Here is a 26625-nt window from a genome sequence, read left to right as displayed (position 1 = left end):
GAAGTAATCTGCTGTTGCTCAGACTTAAACCCAGGTTAGGAGTTTAGAGAGCTCAGACTGGGGAAAAGTGATCAGACTTTATCCTGAATCAGACCACTTTGGAAGCATTGAAGGTTAGTGGGTCTCCAACCTGAGCTGTCTCTGAGAGGTTGGAGTAACACATTACTCAACAGCTCAAGAAAGAGGCCCTAGAAAGATGCCAAGAGCCCAGGTTTAACATAAAGTTCAAAGTTAGAAAGCACACTGAGTAGAGCAACAACGATCTAAGCTGAAACCAGCCTAGTATTAAAGCTGTTGCCAATCGTGTCATGCTGATGAATAGCTCAAAGATGAAAGGTCTGAGAGGAAAGGCTGTACTGACAGTTAATTCATCAACAGACAAGTTAGGATGTACTAGGTTGTCTAATTTTGTTGCCACATATCATATGCTGGTGCTTGCCTGGCACTGATGATAAACTGTGGTTTCTCACTGATACAAGAGGAAGCAAAACCAAAGCCAACAGACTCCTACAGCAGCCAAACCATCTTCAATTGTCCTGTTTCCTCACAATCAGGTCATGGACTGGAATGATGCTTGTACAAGCAAATGAGAAGGATGTCTTGCCCCTCACTATAGTAAACTTGATTGTGTACTCATGGCAACAATCACTTCATTAGTTAGTGTGGTCCTCTTTGAGACTGAAGAATTAGCTACAGTAGTTCTTAAAAGAAGAATAGAAAAGGAGAGGAAGAGAAAAACACAGGGGTGAGAGAGGAAAAGAAGTTTAGGGGAACTTATTTCACATAATAGAAGTGAGCAAGTAGAAATCTATACAAACATAAGAAGGAGAGTGTGGATAATACCAGAACCTCACTTTCATCTAAACTGCTCAAAGGAGGGAAGATGAAAACACATGCACTCACTCACTCTCTCTCTCTCTCTCTCTCTCTCTCTCTCTCTCTCTCCTGCAGGACTGAATATAGAAATATATTTCATTTTATGTTGAGATAGGAGGGAAAGGGGAGAAGGGAGAATTAGAAGGAGGGTGGATTATGAGAAAGATTAGTCTTAAGCAAAACATGATAAAGATGTAAAAAAAATTCATAGTTTTGTTTGAGTGGTAAATAATTGAAATCTGAGGGGGTACAGGAAGGCTAAACAAGTTATGGCATATAAATGTAATTGAATACTACTGTACTGAAGAACTCAGAATACAGAATGAAACATATCCATGTATGTGTATAAGTACATAAACATATATACTTATATGCATTTTTTTCTTTCAGATATGGCCAATGAGATAAAAACAATTGCTTATTATGCTTGACTATTCATGCTTAGTTTTCTTTTATTTTCAACTGGTGGCAGGAGAAGTTGAATTATTGCTGACCTAAGAAATAACATTTAATTTTTTTTGAATAAAAATTTAATTGAAAAATTATATTGACTAAACATGAACAAAAAGAATACATGAAAAGTTCTTCTTGTTTTGCAGATATGAGACTATGGTATGGAACATTATATATAAGGTCAGCTTTTTCAATAAGTTGGTTAGTTTCATTGAATATTTGTTCTCTTTTTATTTTTTATTGTTTTATTTTTTGTTATAAGGGATTGATATCTGGGAAAGCAAGGGGGGAGCACATAACAGGAAATATAAGTGACAGAAAAACAAAATTTATCAAGAATTATTTTTTAAATGTCAGTTAAATTATGCAAACATTTTGCATGACTACTTGTCATAACCTACATCATATTGCTTTCTTTCTTAAAGAAGGGGGGTGGAAAGGAAGGAAGGGAGAAAATTTGGAACTCAAAGTTTTAAAAATAAAGGTTAAAAATTGTTTTTACATTTAGCTAGGGGGGAAAAATAAAGCAATTTTAAAAAATAACAAGATATTACTTACAATGACTATATAAAGGTATATAGATATTAGCTATATTAACAATACCTCCCAAATATGTCTACAACACACTAATTTGTCATGGAGCACCACCAAGTGGTGAAATATTAAATTTGCTAAAATTCTTATCAGTTTAAAAAATCTTTCATATTAGGAATAAGTAAACAAAGCTATTAAAATATGCCCATGGTATTTGATATTTTTGTAAAACACAGAAAGAAGTTGGAAGCCATTACATGAAAAATGAAGAATATTTTTCCTATCACAGATTGCAAATTTTCAAATAATTTAGTTTCATTCATGATACTTAAAAATTAGTCATCAGCTGCCATGCCAATAGTATAAATGAATGAGTAGAAATCATACTGAATGTATTTAATGTCACTAAATCCACTTGAAAATTAACAGGTAATCATGCCAGAGCATACAATCTAAGTTATAAAAATTAATAAAGGCAATAAAAACTGTCATGAGAGGCATAGTTGATAAAGTGGGCAATGGAGAAAAATCTGGGTTTAAGTCTTGCATCTTATACAAACTGCTGGGGTCCAAGTCTATGTCACTTTAACTTCTCAATGTGTCTCAAACAACTCTCTACTATTATAAATTACAGCTGAGATACTAATCTAAATCACTGGACAGAATTTCTATGTAGATCAAATCTTAAGACTGGACAAAGAAGAAAGATGAAGAAAAAGATTGAGTTGCAAGCACTTCTTCAATATCAAAAGTTTATCAAAGGACCAAATCCTTTCTTAACAGGAAAAGATTTTCACAGGTATAAAGGGAATAAAAATGTTTTTTGACTGCTAGATCTTCTTTATCTAAGGAAAAGGGAAAATTTATTATACATTCCCAGCAATCTCATTTCTATTTGCATGACAGTAGGAGGCAAAAATTGGACATTTTTTTCTTCACACACACTTAATATAAAAGGAAAAAGCCAGAAGCAAAGCTGGGAGCAGACAAAAAAAGTACACCCCAAGAATGCAAATGTTATATTTGCTCTGAGCCTTTTTCTTCCACTGCCCTTTTTTGGGCAACATGTCATGAATATCACCAAAAGAGACAGGGGGTGGGGAAGACATGGAAGATGAAAAATATCATTTAGTTGGTATCTTAAAGTATTTGATGGACTGAATAATACTTCATAGGAGTTCAAGATCATAGATCATAGACCTAGAATTACAAGGGATCTCAGAATTTATTTAGTCCAACCTCCTAATTTTAGAGATAAAACCTACCAAATCCAGCATCCACTGAACTGTGTCATCTTGGATTAATAGTTTAGGTTTTTAATGTTTTCCTGATTTCATTGATAGACATTTCAAATTTCTCTCTTCAGTTTTGTATAAATTCAGAAATTCTATGTAAATATGCCACATCATAAAGTACACACTCGAGTATGTTCTCCAAGGTCAAAGAAAATTAATTACACTGTAATTTGTAGTTGTTCAAACTTATTTCATGTCATATTTTCTAAATGCTGGCAACTACAGGTCATCAAAAATGTAGTTAGAATGAGAATATTAGAAAGCTGACAAAAGCCAAATAGAGTGGTTCTTTGGGCTGCTAGTAAAATAAAAAGATAAAGAAAAACAGAGTTGTTTTTCATTAAAATATAAAACCTCCATGAGAACAGGAATTGTTTAATTCTTTTCTTCTATATCCAGCATCTAGAATAATATTGAGAATACAAGGTAGGGACTTAGTAAATGCTTGTTGATTAACTTGATACATGACTTAAGTCTTGTCATTCAAAGATCCTCCCTGTCAAAAAACATCTGATCTTACCCAGGACTTGAAACCAGAGTACTAAGCACTATGGAAAAGGAACTACCTGGGTCGCCTTGGGCAAGTCACTTAACTTCTCTAGGTCTCAGTTTCCATTTCTCTAAAATGAAACAGTTGAACTTGACAGGATTCAATTATATGGGATCCACAGTTGAATTCCTATAGTTTATAGTCAACTTGATGAGGATGGTTCCTTTTTAATATCAAAGGCAAGGGCACATGGGGGGGAGGGGAAGCAAGTAGGATAAATAACTCTGAAAGAGTTACAAAATAGAATTTGATTTGAGGTATGTGATAGAAATTATGTTCTCAAACTGTTAATAACTGCTCTTCTAACAAGAGTTTATCTAATGGGTTCATCCAATGAAGGCTATCTTGGGTATCTAAAAAATTGGATAAGCTTGTATAATCTGGTGGTGAAGACTGAGACTTAGTTAATATTCCGTGAGTACCTAAAGAATTAATTAACATACTACTGGATCTTTTCTTAGAATGTCAGAGCTGGAAGGGAACTTACAAGAATCCATGTCCTTATTTTACAGATGAGGAACATTCATTATTTAACTGTTGATATGGCCATCACATCCAATCAAACTAAAGTCCTATTGATGTTTCCTTTGAGAAATCTGCTGTATGTATCTACCCCCATTCCTTAGTTCAGGTTCTTACTATTATCTGCCTGACAACTTAGCTTTTCAGCCAGGTTTCTCATTAATTCCCTGGAGTTCTGTTTTTCATTCTCTCTATATATATCATGCAGTTTTCCCTGCCTCGAATGCCACTATCCTAATTTCTCCATCAAGGTCCAGTTTAAATGTCCTTTCTCTGAGTCTTCTCTGATCTCTCCTTCACAAACTGATCTCTCCTTCATCTGATTTCATAGTAATTATTGGTGTTATACACCTTAGTAATAGATCTAATATTGTTATTTAACTGTGCATTTATTTTTTCCCTTTCCTAGAAGATGGTGGCACTTTATGCTTCTCTGAATTCACCATAATAACAAGCAAATAGAGAACAAAAGTTTATGTTCAGTAAATGTTTGTTCATTTGGCTTGATTTCAAAGTTGGGTTTCAATGGGACCTTGAAGCTTTTCTTCTGTATCCTATAGTTATAATCTCTTGACTAGGGGTCATTTTGTACCAACTAATTGGGAATTCTGCTGCCATTTGAACATCTATGCCGAGGATTGGATCTTTGTTGCAGTAAATGAATCATCAAGAATGGATGAATTCTGATCTTGGTTTGAATTTAATTATTCCTAGAATGAAAATTATGCTGATGATAGACCAATGAAAGACATTAATCTCTTTAAAAACCCTTTTTTAATTTCTCATTCCATTAATGCCTTCTGAAGATAAGGGTTCATTTTTCCTTGAAATTGATGACTAGAAAAATAAAAGTGATATTTTCCTTGGATGTAAAGAGTGTAGTATAGTGGGAAAAAAACACTTGTGTGCAAATTTCATCCCTAGCATTTATTACCTGTATGATTTTGGGGAAGTCACTAAACCTCTCTGAGTCTCAGTTTTGTCACCTGTAAAATAAGGAGTTAAAATAAGTGATCTCTAAGGTCTCTTCTAGCCTTAAGTCTGTGGTCCCTCAGATAAAATAACTATATATATATATATAGTTGAGTGCTTTCCAGATAATGTCTAATTACAGTGTTTTCTAATTGTATTATAATTATAGATGTCTAATCTATAAAATGTAACAAATCTACTGCATAAAATTCTCTTGATTATCATTATTAATATTTTCTTTCTTCAAATCAATGTCTATTTAGTTTTTCTCTTATTATTTATCCATTTGGCAACCCCCAAGCCAAAGCTATATCTGTTAGAACAGCTATTTTCCCACAGGGTTGAAATATTTCCCACAGGGTATTAAGGTGGGGGTTGAGTGCTAGTTCTGGAGTCAAGAAGACCTAAATTCAAATCTGGCCTTAAACACTTACTACTAGCTATATAAGTTGAGCAAATCACTTAACCTTTGTTTGTCTCACTTTCCTCATCTGTAAAATAAGGATAATAATAGCACTTACCTTCCAGGGCTGTTGTAAGGGATCAAATGAGAAAATAATCATAAAGCACTTAACTCGTTGCCTGGCCCACAGTAAGCACATTATAAATGTGAGCTATTATTATTTGTGGAGATCATGACAGACTAGAGGAGAAAAATGTTACCGACAATAGATCCCCCAAACAAAAGCCTTATCACCTCACTTCCTTGCTCAAGAAACTCCAGTGGTTCACTTATTGCCTCTAAGCAATACTTCTGAATTTAGTATTTAAAGACCTTCATAGTCTGACTCAAAGCTACCTTTCTAAATATTTCAGTTCAATCCAATGAATATTCATTAAGGACATCTTGTTTCAAAGACTCTTCTAGGCCCTAGGGCTATACAGACCCTCTCCCTCAAAATAATTAATAATAATAATAATAGTAATAGTAATAATAACAACAACAACAATAATAATGAGTTTCTGTCCTTTAAAAGCTTACATTTTCTTGTGTGGATATAAAAAGTACACATAGAAGTACAAAGATCGATGGATAGATCAATGGATTGATATATGAGATATATTATCATATATATTTCATTAATTTGCTTTATAACATATTAAACATATAGGAAATTATAAATTACTACAAAATATATGCAAAATACATTAAAGTAATTTGAGGAAGGGGAACAAGGAAAGGCTATTTGAACTGAGCCTCTAAAGGTGCTGGCAGTTCCAAGAAGCAAAGGTAAGAAGGGATAAGAGACATGGAGTTTAGCCTGTGATATATGAAGAACAGGTAAACCAGTTTGCATAGATAAATGTAATTTGCCAATAATACCAATTTTTTTAATTACCAAAAAAAAGTTTTTGACTAAATATTTCCTCTACATAGAAGAATAAAAATGCTTTAACTGCATAGCACATTAAGTGTCCATACGTAATATTTTCACCTCCAAACTGCTTTCCTTCATCAATTTCTCCCTTCAAGATAAAATAAGTTACAGAAAACACAGGTTCTCCAATTTTCTGGTTCTATATAATAAAAATGATAATTCTACTAAATTACTTAGTAAGTGCCATACTAATCAAACTTCCAAAAAAATTAATTTATTGAGCTAGAAAAAAATTGTAACTAAATTCCCATGAAGGAACAAAAGATCAAGAATATAAAAGGGAATTAATGAAAAAAATGCAAAGGAAAGTAGCCAAGGAGTACAGATCTAAAATTATATAAAGCATCAGTCATCAAAACTGTTTGTCACTGACTAAGAAATAGAGAACTGGATCAGTGGAATAGATTAGGTGCAAAAGAAACTGTAGCAAATGACTATGGTGATCTACTTTTTGTTTAAATCCAAAGATTCCAACTTTGGGGATAAGAACTCCCTCTTTGATAAAAATTGCTGGGAAAACTGGAGATAATATGGGAGAAACTAGGTATAGACAAACATATCACAGCCCATACCAAGGTAAGGTTGAAATGGGTACAGGATTTAGTCATAAAAGGTGATATAAGCCAATTAGGAGAACAAGAAATAGTTTTCTCTTAGGACCATGGAAAGGGGAATAGTTTGTGACCAAAGAAGAGAAAGAAAACATGATGATAAAAATGGATAATTTCGATTACATTAATTTGAAAATTTTTTCTACAAAAAAAAAAACCAATGCAGCCCAAGTCAAAAGGAATGCAGTCGGGGCAGCTAGGTGGCATAGTGGATAAAGCACTGGCCTTGGAGTCAGGAGTACCTGGGTTCAAATCCAGTCTCAGACACTTAATAATTACCTAGCTGTGTGGCCTTGGGCAAGCCACTTAACCCCATTTGCCTTGCAAAAAAACCTTAAAAAAAAAAGGAATGCAGTAAGATGAGAAACATTTTTTACAACTTGTGTTTTTGACAAAGGAATCATTACTAAAATATAAAGAGAAATGAGCCAAATTTATAAGAATTGATAAATGATCAAAAGTTATGAAAAGACAACTCTCAGATGAAGAAATTAAAGCTATCTATAATTATATGAAAAAATGCTCTAAATCATTATTGATTAGGGAAATGCAAATTAAAACAAGTCTGAGTACATCTCACACCTATCAGATTGGTCAACATGACCAAAAAGGAAGCTGAGCAATGTTAAAAAGGGATGTGGGAAAACTAAGACACTAATGCATTGCTGGTGGAGTTGAGAATTGATCCAGTCTTTCTGGAGAGCAATTTGGAATTATGCCCAAAGGACAATACAATTATGCATACCCTTTAATCCAGCAATACCACTAATGGGTCTGTATCCTAAAGAGATCATGAAAAAGGGTTTAAAAAACCCACATGTACAAGAATATTAAAAATGGCTCTTTTCATAGTGACAAAGAATTGGAAATTGAAGGGATGCCCATCAACTGCAGGGCATTGATTGAACACTATTGTTCTATAAAAAATCATGAGGGATGGGACTTCAGAACAGTATGAAAAGACTTACACAAGCTGATGCTGAGTGAAGTGAGCAGAACCAGAAGAACACTATACATACTAATAGCAAGATGAAGTGATGATGATCAACTATGATGGACTTGATCATTTCTGTAGAACAACAATCAAAGACAATACTAAAAGACTTGTGGTGGAGAATAACACATATCCAGATTAGGAACTAGAGTTTAAATATAGAGCAAAGTTTACTATCCTCAACTTTTAAACAAAAGTTGGATTGTGAATTATGTCCTTTTTTCTCTCTATTTTTTTTCTCTCTTCTATTTGGATGTGATTTTTCTTTCACAATATGAATAATATGGATCTATGTTTAGCATGGTTATAGATGTAGAGACTACATTATATTGCTTTCTGTCATGGGGGAAGGCAGAGAGAAGGAAGGAGGAGAGAGAAGGAAGGGAGGGAGAAAAAAAAAGGTTGAAAGCCACTGGTATATTTAGTTGGAAAAAGAAAGAAAGAAAGAAATGGTGGGGGTAGGGAAAAGCTCAGTTCTACTGCCACATTGTACAGAAGGTCTTCTCTGATTTTCAGTTTCTCTGACTTTTCAGAAATTATTCATTGTAATTATTTACTGGAGTTGTTGACATTGTTTGACTAAATTATATGCAAACTCCTTGAGAGAAAGTTTTATTTTTCTCTCTGTAGTGCCAAGGTTTAGTCTAGTGCCTGGACCACAGCAAATGCTTAAAAATTGCTTTTTGATTGAATGACATACAATATTTACAGTTTCTTCTTGAAGTTTCTCCTGAATATTAATTGGATACCAGATTTTTCAGGAGCGTTTCTAAATCCAATACCCGTCTACTAATAAGACTCAAGATAAGTAATGTCCACCTCTATAAATGAAAAGGAAATAGATTATCCTGTGACTGTCACAGGGAGGTTTTTTTCTTAATTATTTCTGGCGAGATTCTTGACAGAGTCCTCCTTTGCTGATCCTTCACATGAAAGATGGTCATCTACCTAAGAACTAATGTATCTTCAAAAAGAGCTAAGGAATAGACAATATATTTGCTATCCAACAACTCTTGGAGAAAGGCCAGGAGCATAATAGAGGTTTGTCCACAATATTTATTGAGCAAACCAAGGCCTTTGATATCATCAGTTGTGAGGGCTTATGAAAAGTTATGTCAAAACTTGGTTGCCTATAGTTCGTCTGTATAGTACATCGGTCTCATAATAGCATGCCAGCATGGCTTCTGGATAAATGGACGATTGTCTTCTAGTAATCAATGGAGTAAACAAACAAGGCTATGTGCTCACTTCCATATTTTCTACCATTAAGTTTTTAATTGTGTGGTTGAACTCCTTCAATGAGGACAAACACAGCACTGAGATCAGCTACTACACTGACAATTATCTAACTTGAAAATATACAAGCCAAAACTAAAGTGAAGGGAGTATTGGTGCATGATTTTTTTTTCTTTTTTTGCAGATGATTGTGCACTCAATGCAGTCTCTGAAGCTGAGGTGCACCAAAGTATGGATTGATTCTCTGCTGTTTATGCTAATTTTGGCCTAACAATTAATACCATGAAAAGCCAGGCGCTCTACCCAGTCAATACCACACTATTCATATTTGGAACTATAGGTTACAATAAATGGAAAGGTGGATAAATTCACTTACCTTGACATTATACTTTCCGAGGATGTACACAATGGTAATGAGGTTGACACACCCACTGTCAGAGCTAGCTCAGTGTTTGGGAATCTCAGAAGGATGAGAGAAAAGAGGTACTGGACTAATTACCACATTAAAAGTTGACAAAGCAATTGTGATGACCCAATTGTTGTATGCCTGTGAAACCTGGACAGTATACCAGCACCATGCCAGGAAACTGAATTTCTTCCATTTGAATAAAGATCACCCGCCAGGCCAAGGTCCTCTCTTGAGATAAACTGCCAAGAATTCAAATTCTACTGCAAAGAGTGCAACTCCAAGTGGTTGGCCATATTGTCTGAATGTCAAAAGTTCCTTTACCTATACAGAGAACTCACACAAGGCAAGCATTCATGTAGTGTTCAGAGGATGCTAGACAATGACACTCTTAAAGTCTCTCTGAAGAATTATGGAATTGATTGTGTGACATGAGAGATACTGGCACAGGATTGCCCAGCATAGAACACCCTCATCAAATAAGGTGCTATGCTCTATGAGCAAAGCAGAATTGAAGCAGCCATAGTGGTAAAGTCATAGTCAAACTCACTATAACTTGACCCTAATAGAATGATGTCATTTTGGTCCTCTTTTCAGAACAAAGGACAACAACCAACAAAGGACAACAACTGACCAGTAAACCAAATATTATTATGTGCCTACTATGTTCTAGGCATTGCATTGGGGACACAAAAAAAGTTAAAAGGTATAACCTACCCTCAGCATACTCACAATTGAATGGGGAAGATGATAAGCAAAAAATATTACAAATAAGCTAAGTAAATGTAAATAGTAAATAATTAACAGAAAGAAGGCAATGGAATTAAGAAGGGTTGGGAAAGGCTTCCTATAGTAGGTGGGATTTTAGATGGAACTTGAAGGAAGCTGGGCAGAAAGAAGGTGGAATAGAAGAGCAAGAGCATTCCAGGAATGAAGGATAGTCAGAAAAAATGCATAGAGTAAAGAGATGAAGTGTCACATTTATGCAATAGATTGTGTCAAAGGATCGAAGAGTATATAGCAAGGAATAAGGTATAAGAAGACTGGAAAGATAAAGGGAGCTGTGTTATGAAGGGTTCTGAATGCCAGAGGATTTCATATTTGATCCAGTACGTGACAGGGAACCATGGCAGGTGAAAAGATCAGACCTGCACATTAGGAAAAACACATTGGTGTCTTGAGTGGAAGATGGATTGGAGTGAAGAAAGATCTATGCAAGCAGACCCAACAGTACTCTTGCAATAGTCTAGATAGTAGATAATGAGGGCCTGTACCAGAGTGATAACAGGGTAGCAGTCAAAGGACAAAAGGGGATATATGTTCAAGAGATGTTCCAAAGAAAAGATATTCATCAATTTATTAATCCTATACTCTCAAAAATGCAATCCTACCAAAAATCCATTAGAATTCTATAGCTTAGGGGCAGCTAGGTGGCATAGTGGATAAAGCACCTGCCTTGGAGTCAGGAGTACCTGGGTTCAAATCTGGTCTCAGACACTTAATAATTACCTAGCTGTGTAGCCTTGGGCAAGCCACTTAACCCCATTTGCCTTGCAAAAAAACCTAAAAAAAAAAAAGAATTCTATAGTTTATTGTCTTCTACCACAAAACATGTAAGACAGTAAGGGATCATAAGTCAAATACTGATATTTAAAATACTGATGTTTAAAACAACACTATATTCTGCTCTCATAAGGGAATATGTTTTACCATAAAAATGTTATAAATGGTGGTGATTAGTTTTTTGGCTGGTCTGTAAATGCCCACTTAACTCACAATCTTACCTTAGCACTTACTATAATTATGGTGGGCTGCCCACATTGTTCAAATGCCAAACATACCCTTGCTAAAAGACTATTTTATGGAGAATTCACACATACAGCAAGCAATACTGGGACATCTTTGAAAGTCTCTTAAGAACTATGAATTGATTGAGTGGCATAGGAGACACTGGCACAGGACCACCCAGCATGGCGTGAAACAATCTTGTGCTTCATGAGCAAGGCAGAATGTAAGAAGAATGTAAGAAGCTCAAAGGGAATGTGAGATATATGTTTGGAGTACCCACCCCAGATGTGCACTTGGACTATTTCCCCGAGCTCATATTGGCCTGCTTGGCCACAGTTGGATACACTGTAACTTGTCTTTAACTGAGTGATGTCATTTTAGACTTTTTTGATAATGTAGAACAAGAACCAACTTAGCTCAGAGCTCCTTAATAAATAAACTGACTGTCTGACAATGTAACTATTCCATAGTATTATAGAACATAACCACAATTTATAACATTGTTTCTATAGAAAAATGCAATCAGTTGGAATTAAAGACATACTTCCTGGTCATAGATTTAATCAGAAGGTATTTCTAGCTCTCACCACATTATACACACCCTATAAAAGAACAGGAGTTTCCCTCCCTCCCAATTTTCAGAATGAAATAAGAAACTCCCTTGATCAGAGCTTCTGGAAAGAAAAGGGAAAGAAAGGTCTACATGCAGTGACAGTGGTTTTTAAAGGAAGCAGAGGTGCCCAAGGTAATAGTTCCCTTTATGACAACAGTTTCTGCTAAAGCATCAGAGGGGCATGATTAGTGGTAAAGGTAGAACAGTCGATTTGTAGGAAAGGGCCCCTCAAAAATTGGGTGTGCGTGATTAAATTAACTTTGAGTTGTTTAGTCAATTTAAGCCTTGACTGAAATTTAACCTATGTAAATCAAATCACTTCAAGAAAGTCAAATGAACATAGGTCATGCAATCAAACTATTTCATTTTACAAATGAGGAAGCTGAAACACCAGAGGAAAGAAATAAAGTGAGCAAATAGGGTGAGAGATTATGAATAATATCTTAGAAAATAGTGAAAAGCTACACAAAGGAAAACAAATTTGCAGAAGTCAGGTGAGATAGCCAATTAAGTTAGGACATCCCAAGAGTATAAAGGGGTGAAAACTGAAAAGTAAACAGACAAAAAATAATGGAAAAGGTCTGTCAAAATTTCTATAACAAACTATTTTCTCTATCAATAATAGTGAAATTAGGCAGCGCCATGGTTAGTGTGCCAGGTCTGAAGTCAGGAAGATTCATCTTCCTGAGTTCAAATACTGGTCTCAGACCCTTCCTAGCTGCATGATCCTGGGCAAGTCATTTAACCCTGTTGTCCTCAGTTCCTCATCCATAAAATGAGTTGCAAGAGGAAATAGCAACCACTAAAATATCTTTGCCAGGAAAATTCCAAATTAAGTCATGAAGAGATAGACACAATTGAAATGAATGAATTAACAAATAAGGGTGAAATTATATCATTTGGATTCTAATATGACAATTCATGATGTAATTGGCAATAAAGAAAACAAAACAGGAAGAGTAACTTGATTACACCAAGTAAAATTGGAGAATTGTCCATGCTGAAGACAATACAATTTTGATATATGAAATACAGGATGATAGCAAACACCTGGACAAAATTTAAAATGTTATTGAGCCAAGGAAAAAGAGATGATCATGAAAATCTCTTGAGACTCTCCTCTCTCTTAAGTTTTCAAGACACTCTCCTGTCCTATTTCTTCTCCTACCATCTGACTGCTCAATCTCCTTTGCTAGATCTTCAAAAAGGTCATGCCCACTAATAGTTAGTGTGCTCCAGAGCCTAGTCCTGGGGTTCTTCTCCCTTTATACTAACTTGGTATCAGCTCCAATGGATATAAATTAATTTCTATGCTGATGAATCTCAGATCAATTTATCCAGTCCTAACCTCTCTGCTGACCTCAAGTGTCTTATCTCCAACTATCTTTTAGATATCTAGAAGTGGATGTCTCAAAGATATCTTAAGAGTTCACATGTAAAACTCATTATCTTTCCCTTCCAATGTTCCCCCATTCCAAATTTATTGCTATCAAGGATAGCAACACCTCCCAGCCTCACAGCTTCAAAGTCATCCTTAACACCTGACTATCTCTCACTTCCCATATCCAACCTGTTGCCAAGACCTGTTTAATTGTATCTTTGCAATATTTCTTACAGACATCTCCTCTCCTGATACTGGCATAAATGGGGCAGATTTTCAGCATTTCATGTCTAGACGATGACTTGCCTCAAGTCTCTCTCCCTCCAGTTTATCATCCCCTACTCTGCTATAAGTGATATTCCTAAAGTACAACTCTGATCATGTCGCCACCTACTCAATAAATTCCAAAGGCTCCCCATTATCCCTATGGTAAAATATGAAATCCTCTAGCTTTTGAAGCTTTTCATACTCTCCTTGCTACTCCTCAAACAAGACAGTCAATCTCCAGACTTCAGGCATTTTCACCAGTTGTTCCCCTATGGCTAGAATGCTCTCCCTCCTCATCTCTATTTCTGGGCCTCCTTCAAATACCAACTAAAATCCTTACTTCTACAAGGCTTAAATTCTGGTGCCTTTTCTCTGTGGATTGTTTTCGATTTATAAAGTAATTATCTTGTTGGTACGTAAGTTACATGCATGTTGGCTCCCCCGTTAGGTGATGAGTTCCTCAAAAGCAGGGACTGTCTTTTACATTTCTTTGTATCCTTATACTTGTTATCCTCACAACAGTAACAGGCCCATAGTAGGTACAATAAGTGCTTATTTATTGATTGACCCTTGACAGAAATAGGGAAAGGTTTGGGGGAAAAGATGAGTTTAGTTTTGGACATGTTAAATTGAATGGAACTGGAATTTAGCAGAGAGAGGAAAAGTGGATATGCTGCAGATAACTGAATCCTTAGGTATTGATGAGATCAAAGAAAGTAGTTCTTTGGGGCAGCTAGGTGGCACAGTGAATAGAGCACCAACCCTGGAGTCAGGAGGACCTGGGTTCAAATTCTACCTCAGATACTTAATAATGGCCTAGCTGTGTGACCTTGGGCAAGTCACTTAATCCCATTGCCTTGCCAAAAAAAACCTAAAAAAAATGCAATTTTTTTGTTTCTGTTGGATTGTTTTTTTCATAGAGTGTTATAAGAGATAAGTGAAGAGGGCCTAAGACAGTACCATAGGGAGAGAGACACATAGAGAAAGGACATAGGTGATGGTACTAGAAGTAAGACTGAAAAGGACTGGTCAAATAGGAGCATTACAGGGCATATCATACAACTAACAATTCAAAAAAACATTATTTTTGTTGGTTATTAAAAAAAAGGTTCAACCACACACCATATTTTAAATAAGCTTTTGAAAGTTATCCTGGAATTAACTATTTTCAAATGTCTACTATACAAATAAGTATTTTTTTAAGCTGGGACTATCTATAACTTCTTTTTTTTTAGATTTTTTTTTTTTGCAAGGCAAATGGGGTTAAGTGGATTGCCCAAGGCCACACAGCTAGGTAATTACTAAGTGTCTGAGACCGCATTTGAACCCAGGTACTCCTGACTCCAAGGCTGGTGCTTTATCCACTACGCCACCTAGCTGACCCCTATCTATAACTTCTTAGTCACAGATTCCTTTCCTCAGTTCCTCCAACATTAGATCCCTATAACTCTCAGAAGAGTTGTAATTCCCTGCAGTAGCACATATATAAAAATAACCTAGTATATATAATTTCAAACCAATAAAAGTACCCCAAATGTAGCAATGTATATTCATGATCATTTTAATGGAAATTTTTAATGATACTTAGATCACATTTCCTCACCCTCTCTTTATTCCTTCTTTTCCACAAATATTATAGGATATTCCAAAAGTCTAAATTAGACTTTTATAACATTCTGTGTTCTACCACTTTTCTTTTAGCATTCAGTTTTCATACATGTTCAGTTCTTTGGAATACTGGGGATTCATTTCTTTCTTTTTACAAAGGAATTGGTGAGATGTACAAACTAGTAACAAATGACTTTTAATTACTTTCAAAAGATCCTAAAATACAAAATAATCGTATCAAAAGAATGAGCTATTTTATGTACTTTCTCCCCTAGAGATCACAATATAAGCTAGCATTACCTAACATCACTTTAGTAAATATTGTATTCAACAAATATGATCAGATAACAAAATTTAAAAATTAAGAAAAATATGCTCACCAAAACTCCATCCATAGATGAAACTTTTTCCCAATTCTCCCAAGCCTTTTTTCTGACATGATCTGGTATCTTTAGTTTCTGACATAATGTAGTAAAATCAGGGTCTTCAGTTTCTTCAAATTCAAGCCTAACAGAGAGAAATATGTTTATAAAAGGCATATAGAAATAAACCAAAATGACAAAGCAAAACATTTCTCTCAGAGAACTACTGATCAGCTGAAAAATGACAAGTATTAATTTCACCTGTGCTTTGTACAATAATAATAATCCCAGTATTTATGGAGTGCTTTATGGCTTACAAAATATTTTGTGTGTATAGACATACACACATATACTTTTAAAAAGTTTTCTTTCCTTGATCTTTCCTTTACTGCATATCACATTGGTGAAAAACTGCTGACATGATTCACCAAAATATACTCCAAGGTATTCTTCAATTGAGTTAATTATTTTGAGAAGTACAGATGAAGATGAGAAAGATCTACAAATAATATTATAATCACGTGCAGAATTTGTCAACATATAATCAATTTCATTTTAAAAATTGCTCTCATACAAAATAAAACATAAAAATTGCTCTGACAAGTATGTTCTTCAGTTAGATCACTTCCCAATTCTTGAGCACTTTTGTAAACAAAGCTAGTTGGTCACTCTTTTCCCCCTTAATCTCTAGTATTTCATTTATTTATTTTGGAAGAGAGTGTTGTATATTATTACAGGAAACTGTCCTCCTGCACAAACTTCTGCCTTCCATTTCTTAAGTATTTTCCCCAAATAAACTATTAAAATTACCAGTTAGGTGGTTTAGTGGTGCAAGTAAGTATGAGACGTAGGAGTTTAAATCTTGTCTTGGTTTGGTTGGTTCTTGTTCTATTCTTTTATATTAAGTGTATAATGTGGTGAAAAGTGGAAATAACCTCTGACTAGATCTATGACCAGAAAGAGATGCTCTTGGTGCCTTAATTCCAACTGACTGCATTCTTCTATAGGAAACAATGTAATAAATTGTGTTTATGTTCTATAGTACTATAGAATAGTTACATTGTCAGACAGTCAATTATTTATTAAGGAGCTCTGAGCTGGGTTGGTTCTTGTCCTTCATCAAAGAAGACCAAAACGATATCACTCGGTAAAAAGCAAGTTACTGTGTGTTCAACTGTGGCTGATCAGACCAATATGAGCTCAGTATAGTCTACAAATGGTCCATGTGAATACATGGGGTGATTACTCTAAAGTCATGCGGCTCACTTTTCCTTTGAGCTACTTCTATTCTGCCTCTGTGATGAGGGCACACTATGCTAAGTGGGCTTGTGGCAATGTCTCCCATGTTGCACAATCAATTCCAAAGTCCTTAAGAGAGACCTTCAGAGTGTCAAAGGATCATTTATTCTGATTCCTATGAGCTCTTGCCTCAAATGATTATTATCTGTGTAACTGAACAACTAAAAATCTCAAAATCCTTGATTTTTCCATCTGTTGTTATGAGAACTAAAGATAATATATGTAATGTGCTTGGGAAACTTTAAAGTGTTAATACAAATCTTAGCAAGAGATAATAATAATGCTGTTCACTGATTCAAATCCATTTAAAAATATGCTAATTGATTATATAACAAAGAAGGATAGTTTCTATTCCACCTAACTCAACTGAGTTAAGATTCTAGTAGCAAGGACCAAGCCAACACTGCTGGAGAAGAATGAGACCCTGATACCTAGTATAGCAGAGTCAAGGCATAGAATCAGGCCTCAAAGTTAATTTTCCTATCGAGGCTGGAGTAGACTTGCCTCAGATGGATAGATTCTTTTAGAGCAGGAGTACTGAAACTTTTTTTGCATCACTGAATTCCCTTTGATGGTCTGGTAAAAGCCAGGGATTCCTTCTCAGAAAAAAGCTTTTAAATTCATAAAATAAAATACAAGGGAAATCAATTATATTGAAATAGTTAATCTTAAATTTTCTGCCTTTATTTTTAATTTATTATTTTATTTCCCCTCAATTATATGTAATATAATTTTAATATTTGTTTTTAAAACTATGAATTCCAAATTCTCTCCCTTGCTCTCTTCCCACCCTGCTTAGGCAAGCAATTTGATAGAGTTTATACATGTGTAGTCATGCGAAACATTTCCATATTAATCATATTGTGAAAGAAAAACAGAAAAAAACTCAAGAAGAAGAAAATTTAAAAAATATGCTTCAATCTGTATTCAGACACCATCAGTTCTTTCTCTGGTGATAGCATTTTTCATCAAAAGTCCTTCAGAGGTGTCTTGGAACATTGGATTGCTAAGAATAGCTAAGTCATTCACAGCTAATCATCCTACAATATTGCTGTTACTTTGTATAGCTCATTTTGCATTAGCTCATGTAAGTCTTTTCAGGTTTTTCTGAGAGCATCCTACTAATCATTTCTTACAGCACAACTGTATTTCATCACAATCACAAAGCACAATTTACTCAGTCATTCTTCAATCGATGGGTATTCCCTCAATTTCTTATTCTTTACCACCAGGAAAAAAAAAGCTGCTATAAACATTTTTGAATAAAAAGGTTCTTTTCCTTTTTGTATTTATATCTTTTTGGATACCAAAATAGTTTTTAAAAAGTTGACAAAATTCAGTTTAAGAACTCTAGCTTTAGAGTTTAATTAATTATCCACAACTATGATATTAGTAGGAATAATAGTAGGCAGACTGCATTTTGAATAGCTTAAAATATGAGGGAAGCCTTCAAAGACTGTCATTCTCAGTTCTTTCAAGGAATACACTGATATGGAGAAAAAGCTTTCCTATTTTTTAGTCTATTCATAAATCATATCTTGGATGCTTAGGGTTACCTTCCAATATTCTCAATGAATTCTTAGTTGTAGAAAAAATCAAAAGTCAGAAAAGTATTGTTTTTAAGATTTTTTTATTATGCATACTTTTTTGCTAAAAATATTAATTTCCAATATATCCTTTCCCCACCCCCTTCCTCTGTAAGCCATTCTCTTCTCACATACCTGGCTCATAGGAGATTTAATAAATTTGAAACTGATTGATTGATTGATTTTTAAAAGGAAAAGAATTTAGCAAAACCAACCAGTACATCAATTGTTTCTAACAGTTTATGCAGCATTCTACACACTCTACAAAGAAAAGGTAGAATTCCTCTTGGTAGACAGTAGTTTGATCAATATAATTACACAGAGTTCTGTTTCAATTTATTGTTACAAATATTGTACATGTTGTATCCCAATTCTGCTTATTTCACTCTTGTACTAATTCAGTTAAATTTTCCCCCAATTTGAAGAATTTTTCATATTGATCCCTTGTTATCAAGCAATAATATCCTATCCCATTTATGCAATATTCTGTTTTTCTATGATTAAGTTAATGCTACTCTGCTTTGGTTTCCAATTCTCCGCTATCACAAAAATATATATTTCTGAGTATTCTGGTATTTTTTATCTTTAACTCTGTAGAGTATGAATGGAAGTCAAAGGGTATGGTCATTTTAGCCACTTTCTTAGTATGTATACAATTTGCTTTCTGAAATAGACCACCTCACAGTTGCAGCAATACTGTAAAATACTGTAATAAAGTACATGTCTTCTCAAATACTATCCAACATTGACTGTAATCATCTTTTATATATATATATATATATATATATATATATATATATATATATATATATATAATGGGTTTATATATAACCTTGTAATTGTTTTGAATTATATATATATATATATATATATATATATATATAATGGGTTTATATATAACCTTGTAATTGTTTTGAATTACTTTTATGTTTCATTTTTGTCTTTGTATCCTTAGCACTTAGAACAGTGCCACACAGATTACTCAAAATGTTTACTATGGGATTTCTCTTATTGTCATTAATTTAGAGCAATTTTCATATACTTGTTAATAGTTGGCACCTCTTTTGAGAATCTTTAGTTCATATTCTTTGACAACTCATCCACTGTAGAATGACTCACTGTGTGCGTGTCTTGGAAATAAGATTATTCTGTAACATGCAATGATTTTTTTTCTCCAAAAGATAAGTTTCCCATCTAATTCTAAATATACTGATTTTGTTTATACAAAAGTTTTTCAATTTCATGTAATTGAAGTCATCTAGTTCATCTTTTATCATTTCCTCGATAACTTGTTAAGTATTTTCTTCCTCAAAGATAACCAATCTCATTTTATTGATTTTTATTATGGTCTGACCTTTTTTATATTCAGGTCATGTGTCTATCTTGACCTTATTTTAATCTATGATACAAGTTGTTTCAAAAATTCAATTTTTTTCTCCTTACTGCTTTTCTGGTTTTCTTAGCAGTTTCTGTAATACCTTTGTATTGAAAGTTGTGTGTCATGACAAAAAAAGGAATTGCTAGTGTTAGGAACACTTGGAACTCCAGAACAGCTTGACTAATAGAATCAAGAAGGACATTTTTCAGCTACAATACCATCTGAAAACTGACCTCTTGTATTCTTTATCCTTGTGTATTTTAATTATACTTTTAACACACTCAAAATGTTTTCTATGAACCTATTAAAAAATCAAATATTATGTCTGTTTGTTGTTATTCAGTTGTGTTCAATACTTGTGACTCTATTTGGGGTTCTTCTTGGCAAAGATCATGGAGTAATTTGCCATTTCCTTCTCGAGCTCATTTTACAAATGAGAAATGTGAGGCAAACAGGTTAAAGTGACTTGTCTAGGATAATACAGCTAGTAAATGTCTGAGACCAGATTTGAACTCAGGAAGTTGAGTTTCAGGTCCAGTACTGTCCATCTTATGTACTACCTAGATGCCCATATCTATGGTAAGACTGAACAATAACATCAAATTGACCTTTAAAAAAATTATATATACTAGCATCTATTGCCCTTCAAAAGAGCTATCACCTCAAGACAGAAACAAATTCTGGCTACCTTTAAGTCATAACTAAAATCCCACCTTCTGCAAAAAAGCTTCTCCCAATCTTCCTTAGTGTTAAGTACTTTCTGTAGATTATTTCCCATTCATTCCCAAACATAATGAATAACTACAAAGAAGAAAAAACAAATCTCAAACATAAAGAATAACTATAAAGAAAAACAACCAAAAAGTTGTCTCTTTGTTTGTGTGTTTGTGTGTGTGTGTGTGTGTGTGTGTGTGTGTGTGTGTGTGTGTACATGAAACATCACCCTGTAATATTCTACTCTGTCCACTAGGGTTGCTCACTTTAGGATTTCGCTAAGTAAACAATTCCATGTGAGTTGGGCAATGCTAAACATTCTACAAAACAATACCAAAGATATAAGACATCACTGGCCCTACCTATAAGGAATTTAAAATCAAAGTCAATTCTGACCTGATGAAGCAGACCTACATGAAAGGATGAGTGTCACCTAAGTTTGGGAAACAAAAATTAAGGCCACATCAATAGGGCAATCCTTGCCAGCTTTATTTTTTAAGTGCCTGCATTGCAAATTACATGATTGAAGGTGTCACAAGGGTTTTAAACAAGCACCAAGAGAATTCTACTAATGAGCTATTTTCTTAAAAAATCACTACAAATAATTTAACATTTCCCAACAGTTGATGTGCAGATCTCCCTAAATCTTTCTTGTAATACTACAAAAGTTCAAACCCTCATAGATGACAGTGACTTCAATTCTGACAGTAGTTGTCCCCAACAGTAAGCTCTTCCAGGGCAGTAAAACCAATATTTTTTTTATTAGTTTTATCATACAGGAAGTGGCAAGGTATGATACAGTGCAATCAAGGAATTTAATACATGATTTATGGTGAGAAAGAGAGAGAAAGAATAAGAAAGATAGAATGAGACAGCGAGAGAGAATGTGAGCAAGACAGAAAGAAGAGAGAGAATGAATATGAAAGAGAATGAGAGACTGAAAGGAGGGAGGGAGAGAAACACAGAGAGAAAGAATATGAAAGATAGAATGAGATAGAGCGAGAGAGAATGTGAGCAAGACAGAAAAAAGGGAGAGAGAGAATGAATATGAAAGAGAATGAGAGACTGAAAGGAGGGAGGGGGAGGGAGGGAAGGAGAGAGAGAGAATATGAAAGATAGAATGAGACAGAGTGAGAGAGAATGTGAGCAAGACATAAAGAAAGGAGAGAGAATGAATATGAAAAAGAATGAGAGACTGAAAGGGGGGAGGGAAGGAGAGACAGAGAGGGAGAGAAAGAATATGAAAGATAGACTGAGATAGAGCAAGAGAGAATGTGAGCAAGACAGAAAGAAAGGAGAGAGAATGAATATGAAAGAGAATGAGAGACTGAAAGGAGGGAGGGAGGGAGGGAGGGAGGGAGAGAGAGAGAGAGAGAGAGAGAGAGAGAGAGAGAGAGAGAGAGAGAGAAAGAATATGAAAGATAGAATGAGACAGAGTGAGAGAGAATGTGAGCAAGACAGAAAGAAGGGAGAGAGAATGAATATGAAAGAGAATGAGAGACTGAAAGGAGGGAGGGAGAGAAACACAGAGAGAGGGAGGGAGGGAGAGAGAGAATATGAAAGATAGAATGAGGTAGAGCGAGAGAGAATGTGAGCAAGACAGAAAGAAAGGAGAGAATGAATATGAAAGAGAATGAGAGACTGAAAGGGGGAGGGAGAGAGAGAGACAGAGAAAAAAAGAATATGAAAGATAGAATGAGATAGAGCAAGAGAGAATGTGAGCAAGACAGAAAAAAGGGAGAGAGAGAATGAATATGAAAGAGAATGAGAGACTGAAAGGAGGGAGGGGGAGGGAGGGAGGGAGGGAGAGAGAGAGAGAGAATATGAAAGATAGAATGAGGTAGAGCGAGAGAGAATGTGAGCAAGACAGAAAAAAGGGAGAGAATGAATATGAAAGAGAATGAGAGACTGAAAGGGGGAGGGGGAGGGAGAGAGAGGGAGAGAGAGAGAGAGAGAGAGAGAGAGAGAGAGAGAATATGAAAGAATGAGATAGAGCGAGAGAGAATGTGAGCAAGACAGAAAGGAGAGAATGTGAAGGAGAATGAGAGACTGAAGGGAGGGAGAACACGAACGAGGCAGAATGAAACAGAGAGAGAGCAAGAAAGGGAGAAGGGAGGAGGGTGGGTACGAAGGAGGAGAGGCTGAAAGGAGAGGGAGCGCCCGACGCCGAGGGCACCCCGCGAGCTCCAGCACCCGGGGGCACAGTGCGGGCGTCTCTCGGGGGGGGGGGGGACAGCGCCCCCGCGCCCCCGCCCCGGCCCCGGCGGGGAGGGGGCCACCTGTCACTTCTGCCCCGGGCCGGCCCGCCCCACCCACCTGTCAGCCCGGGCCCGGCCGGGCCCGGCCCCGCGCGGGCAGCTGTCAGGCGGGCCCGGGCCGGGCGGAGGAGCCCCGCCGCCTGCGGCTCCGGCCCCGGCTCCGGCTCCGCGCTCGCGGCCCCGGCCCGGGCTGCCGCCCCGCCGCGCCTCGGCCCCTCCCGGCCGCCGCGCGCCCCGCTGCCCCGCGGGCTCCGGCCCGGCTCTCTCACCTGACAAGCGGCAGGTCCTCGGGGCCGCTGTCCGGCTCCGCTTCCTCCTCACGAGGGGCAGGGGAAGCCGGCGGCGGCGGCGGCGGCGGCTCCGGGGTCGGCACCGCCGGCTTCCGAGGGGCTTTGGGCGGCATGACCGAGCGAGCGGCCGCAGGAGCGGGAGGCGGCGGGGCGAGGAGGGCCCGCGGGCACGCGCTCCGCGCTCGTGGACGCGCGCCCCGGCCGCCCGCGTCCCCTCTCGGCCCCCGTGAGGCGACTCTGAAGGTTCCCCGGGGCGCGAGCGACCCGCCGGGAGAGCCCAGTCTCCACCCCCCGCCCTGCCCCCGGCCCGGCACCGGAAAGCTCCGCGCTCAATCGCGGGAAAACGTCACTTCCGGTCCTGCGCGCTGCGTGCCGCCGAGTTCCCGGGCTTCGCCGGCGGAGCCGCGGAGGCCGCGGGGAGGAGGCCCGGCGGGGCGAGGCGAGGGCGGGGCGCGGGCCCGGATGCGGCCCCTTCGCCCTCCGGGCATTTTACAGAGGAGGAAACTGAGGCAGGCGGGCGAAGTGACCCGCTGCCGAGCGCGGGGCGCCACGTTTGAACCCGGGTCCAGCCCAGCGCCTAGTGCGGCCGGCTCCTCCCAAGCCTCCTCTTACAGACAGGGGAGCCGCGCCGGGGGATGGCCCGGATGAATCGGAAGAACTGGGACGTGAACCCAACATCCAAATCAAATCCTAATAATCTCCGTGGCCCTGACTGGGAGCTTACCTCCCTCCTCCTCCTCCGTCCCTGGCTCTATGATGTCCTGATCTTTCAGCACATAGCATTCACTTCATCCCAACGGTACATGCAGAATATGATGGGGGGAGGGACAGGGTCTAAGACAGGACTTAAAGAGACGGAGGATTGGTCATCTGTATTAATCCTTCTCTGGACAAATGCATCCCTCCCTCCCTCCTTCCTTCTTCTTTTGTCTTCATAAAACGAAGGGACTGGATCAGTTGATATCTTTCCCTTCTTGCTTAAATCCATAATTCTATAAACCTTTCCTTTTGTTTTTTCCAAGGCAGGTAACTCTGTGATTCTATAACTTTTTTTTTTCCTCCAAGGCAAACGGGGTTAAGTGGCTTGCCCAAGGCCACACAGCTAGGTCATTATTAAGTGTCTGAGGTCGGATTTGAACTCTGGTACTCCTGACTAAAGGGCACCGATTCTATAACAGATTAAGCAACTGAATGATTTTACTTCCTTTTATTGTACTTAAGTATTTGAATGGACAAGTAATAACTTATAAGAGGTTAAAAAAGGAAATTGTTGCCCTTATGAAGTAGGATTTTAAATGATCTTGAAAGGTAGGATTTGGCTACCTGGAGGAAGATAGGGAAAAGGGGAATCCTTTGTGGGGAAGTATAGATTTGGAAGGAGCCTTAGAATAGCATGAGCAAAGGTTTAAAGTGGGAGTGCCACCGTGTTTTACAGGAACAGTGCACAGCCTGGCAGAAATAGTCCATAAATGCCAACTTTAGGACTTTGGACTTTTTCCTGGAACAGTTTAGGAGAGCCAGTGCAATGTAGTGAAAAGAGCATTGGATTGAAAATGAAACCAAAACTCTAACTTTGCAACCTTTGGCGAGTCATTTAACCACTATTTATTAAATGGGCAGAGTCAGAAGAATTTTGAGGTCCCCTTCCACTTGAAAATTCATTGAATCCATGGGAATTATAAAATTATACCATTGTCCTTCACCTCTCTACCTTCTGCCCTCCAGGAACTGATAGTATGAATTTGTCAGACATTTTTAATCTGCTTCTTGTTTTCCCTAATATCACCCATATCTATTGTCCCCTTGATATGTACCCTTAAACCATTAAATACAAGAAAAGTTATACTTAATATTATTGGAATTGAAACAAATAACTCTTAAAGATGGAAAAAGGAAGAAAAGGTGAAGAGAGGAGCAGAACCCTGAACCTGGATATTAGTCTTGGTTTTCTCTGTTCTCTCCATTCCTTCTTGACTAGAGGAGAATTTCATGATCTCCAGAAGGTCAAAGGACTTCCCATTGATATCTCAGTACCACTCCTGAATCAGCTGATAGCAATTTCTGCATCTGGAGCCAAAGACATATTGGATATGGTTTCATGGCTCTTCAAAGGCTCAGCAGAAAAGGTACCTGATACCTAAGGGTATCATCATATACTCTAGTGAAAGAATTTCCAGAATATTTTTACCATCACAGGTTCTCTAAGTTTGAGTCCACTAGACTGTCTTTATACTTGTGGAAGACTGTGTCAGAGACTTGTGGGGTACTGCATAAAATGCCCCATCCTAAAAGCTAATTGTCTGGTTGATTAATTCATTTCAACTAACAATAATAATTGGGAAACACTCTGGTAGAGGTTGTTAGCTATAACATTTAGAAAACAAACCTTTCCCTTTCCAATCCCTTTTAGGGCTCTAAATGTAGTTGTTATGTTCTGAGTCTCCAACCTTGTCGGCGTGAGAATTTGTAATATTAGCTCCAGAATGTGTGCAACATGCATAAATTGAGGTAAACCTGTAGCTATAGCTTTAAGGTTTCTAAAGCGTTTGTCTCACATCTATCCTGTGAGTATTTTCCTTATTCTACAAATAAGGAAATAAGATCACAGAGTTTAAATGCCATTCCCATATGATAACAGAACTAACATCAGAACTGAAACTGCAACCTAAGATTTTCAAGAGAAGTTCTTTTTTTGTTTTACTCATGACTTGTTAGTGACAACACTAAGCAATTTTAGTTAGAATTTCAACAGAGTCCATGAATATTTTCCTAAAATTCGCTGAGAATTCTGACCTGTTATGTATTTCTATCAACTAACAAGAATGGTAATGAAGAATGCTTTAAGAATGTTCTTTCTTCTGAAGGTCTTTGGATAAAAGCAAAGGGCCACTCTTAAGCAAGTCAACTGCTTTTATTTCTGCTGTTTGCCAAGATCAAATGTCTTCTTCAGCATATACTAAGTGGCTGCTGCATTATGGTATTTTTGCCACCCAGATATTTCCCAGGTTTTATCATCCATAGGACTTTAATTCCTTAAGCAGTTTATTATATAGGCATAAGAATGAAGATTGCTTGTCTTCCCGGGTGAGGCGAATATCTGAATCTGGATTTAATCATACTGTGTCCTGGTACTGAATGATGATGATGATGATGATGATGTCCTTCATTCCCTCGAAGAAGCCCATGACATCAGGGAGATAATGCTATGACAAGCACACACCAGAGCCATCTGGTCCAGTGACCAGTTGTGAAT

General features: G+C 37.1%; 1 protein-coding gene across 2 annotated transcripts in view; it reads right to left on the bottom strand.

The window, feature by feature from the left end:
- RB1 (RB transcriptional corepressor 1) overlaps positions 1-23688 on the bottom strand; it is a 165118-nt gene extending 141430 nt beyond the window's left edge. The window contains exons 1-2 of one of the 2 annotated variants that reach the window (XM_074217121.1): positions 23352-23688; positions 15866-15992 (exon numbers count right to left, since the gene is read on the bottom strand). In XM_074217121.1, coding sequence (XP_074073222.1) covers positions 15866-15992; positions 23352-23485 — 261 coding nt within the window. In that variant the 5' untranslated portion in view covers positions 23486-23688. The remainder of the gene's footprint in view (positions 1-15865; positions 15993-23351) is intronic. The other variant, XM_074217122.1, reaches the window with a different exon arrangement.
- Positions 23689-26625: the final 2937 nt, after the last annotated feature.

This window comes from Macrotis lagotis, chromosome 1 (assembly GCF_037893015.1).
Source record: "Macrotis lagotis isolate mMagLag1 chromosome 1, bilby.v1.9.chrom.fasta, whole genome shotgun sequence".
NCBI lineage: Eukaryota > Metazoa > Chordata > Mammalia > Peramelemorphia > Peramelidae > Macrotis > Macrotis lagotis.
This window is presented reverse-complemented; position numbering and strand designations above follow the sequence as displayed.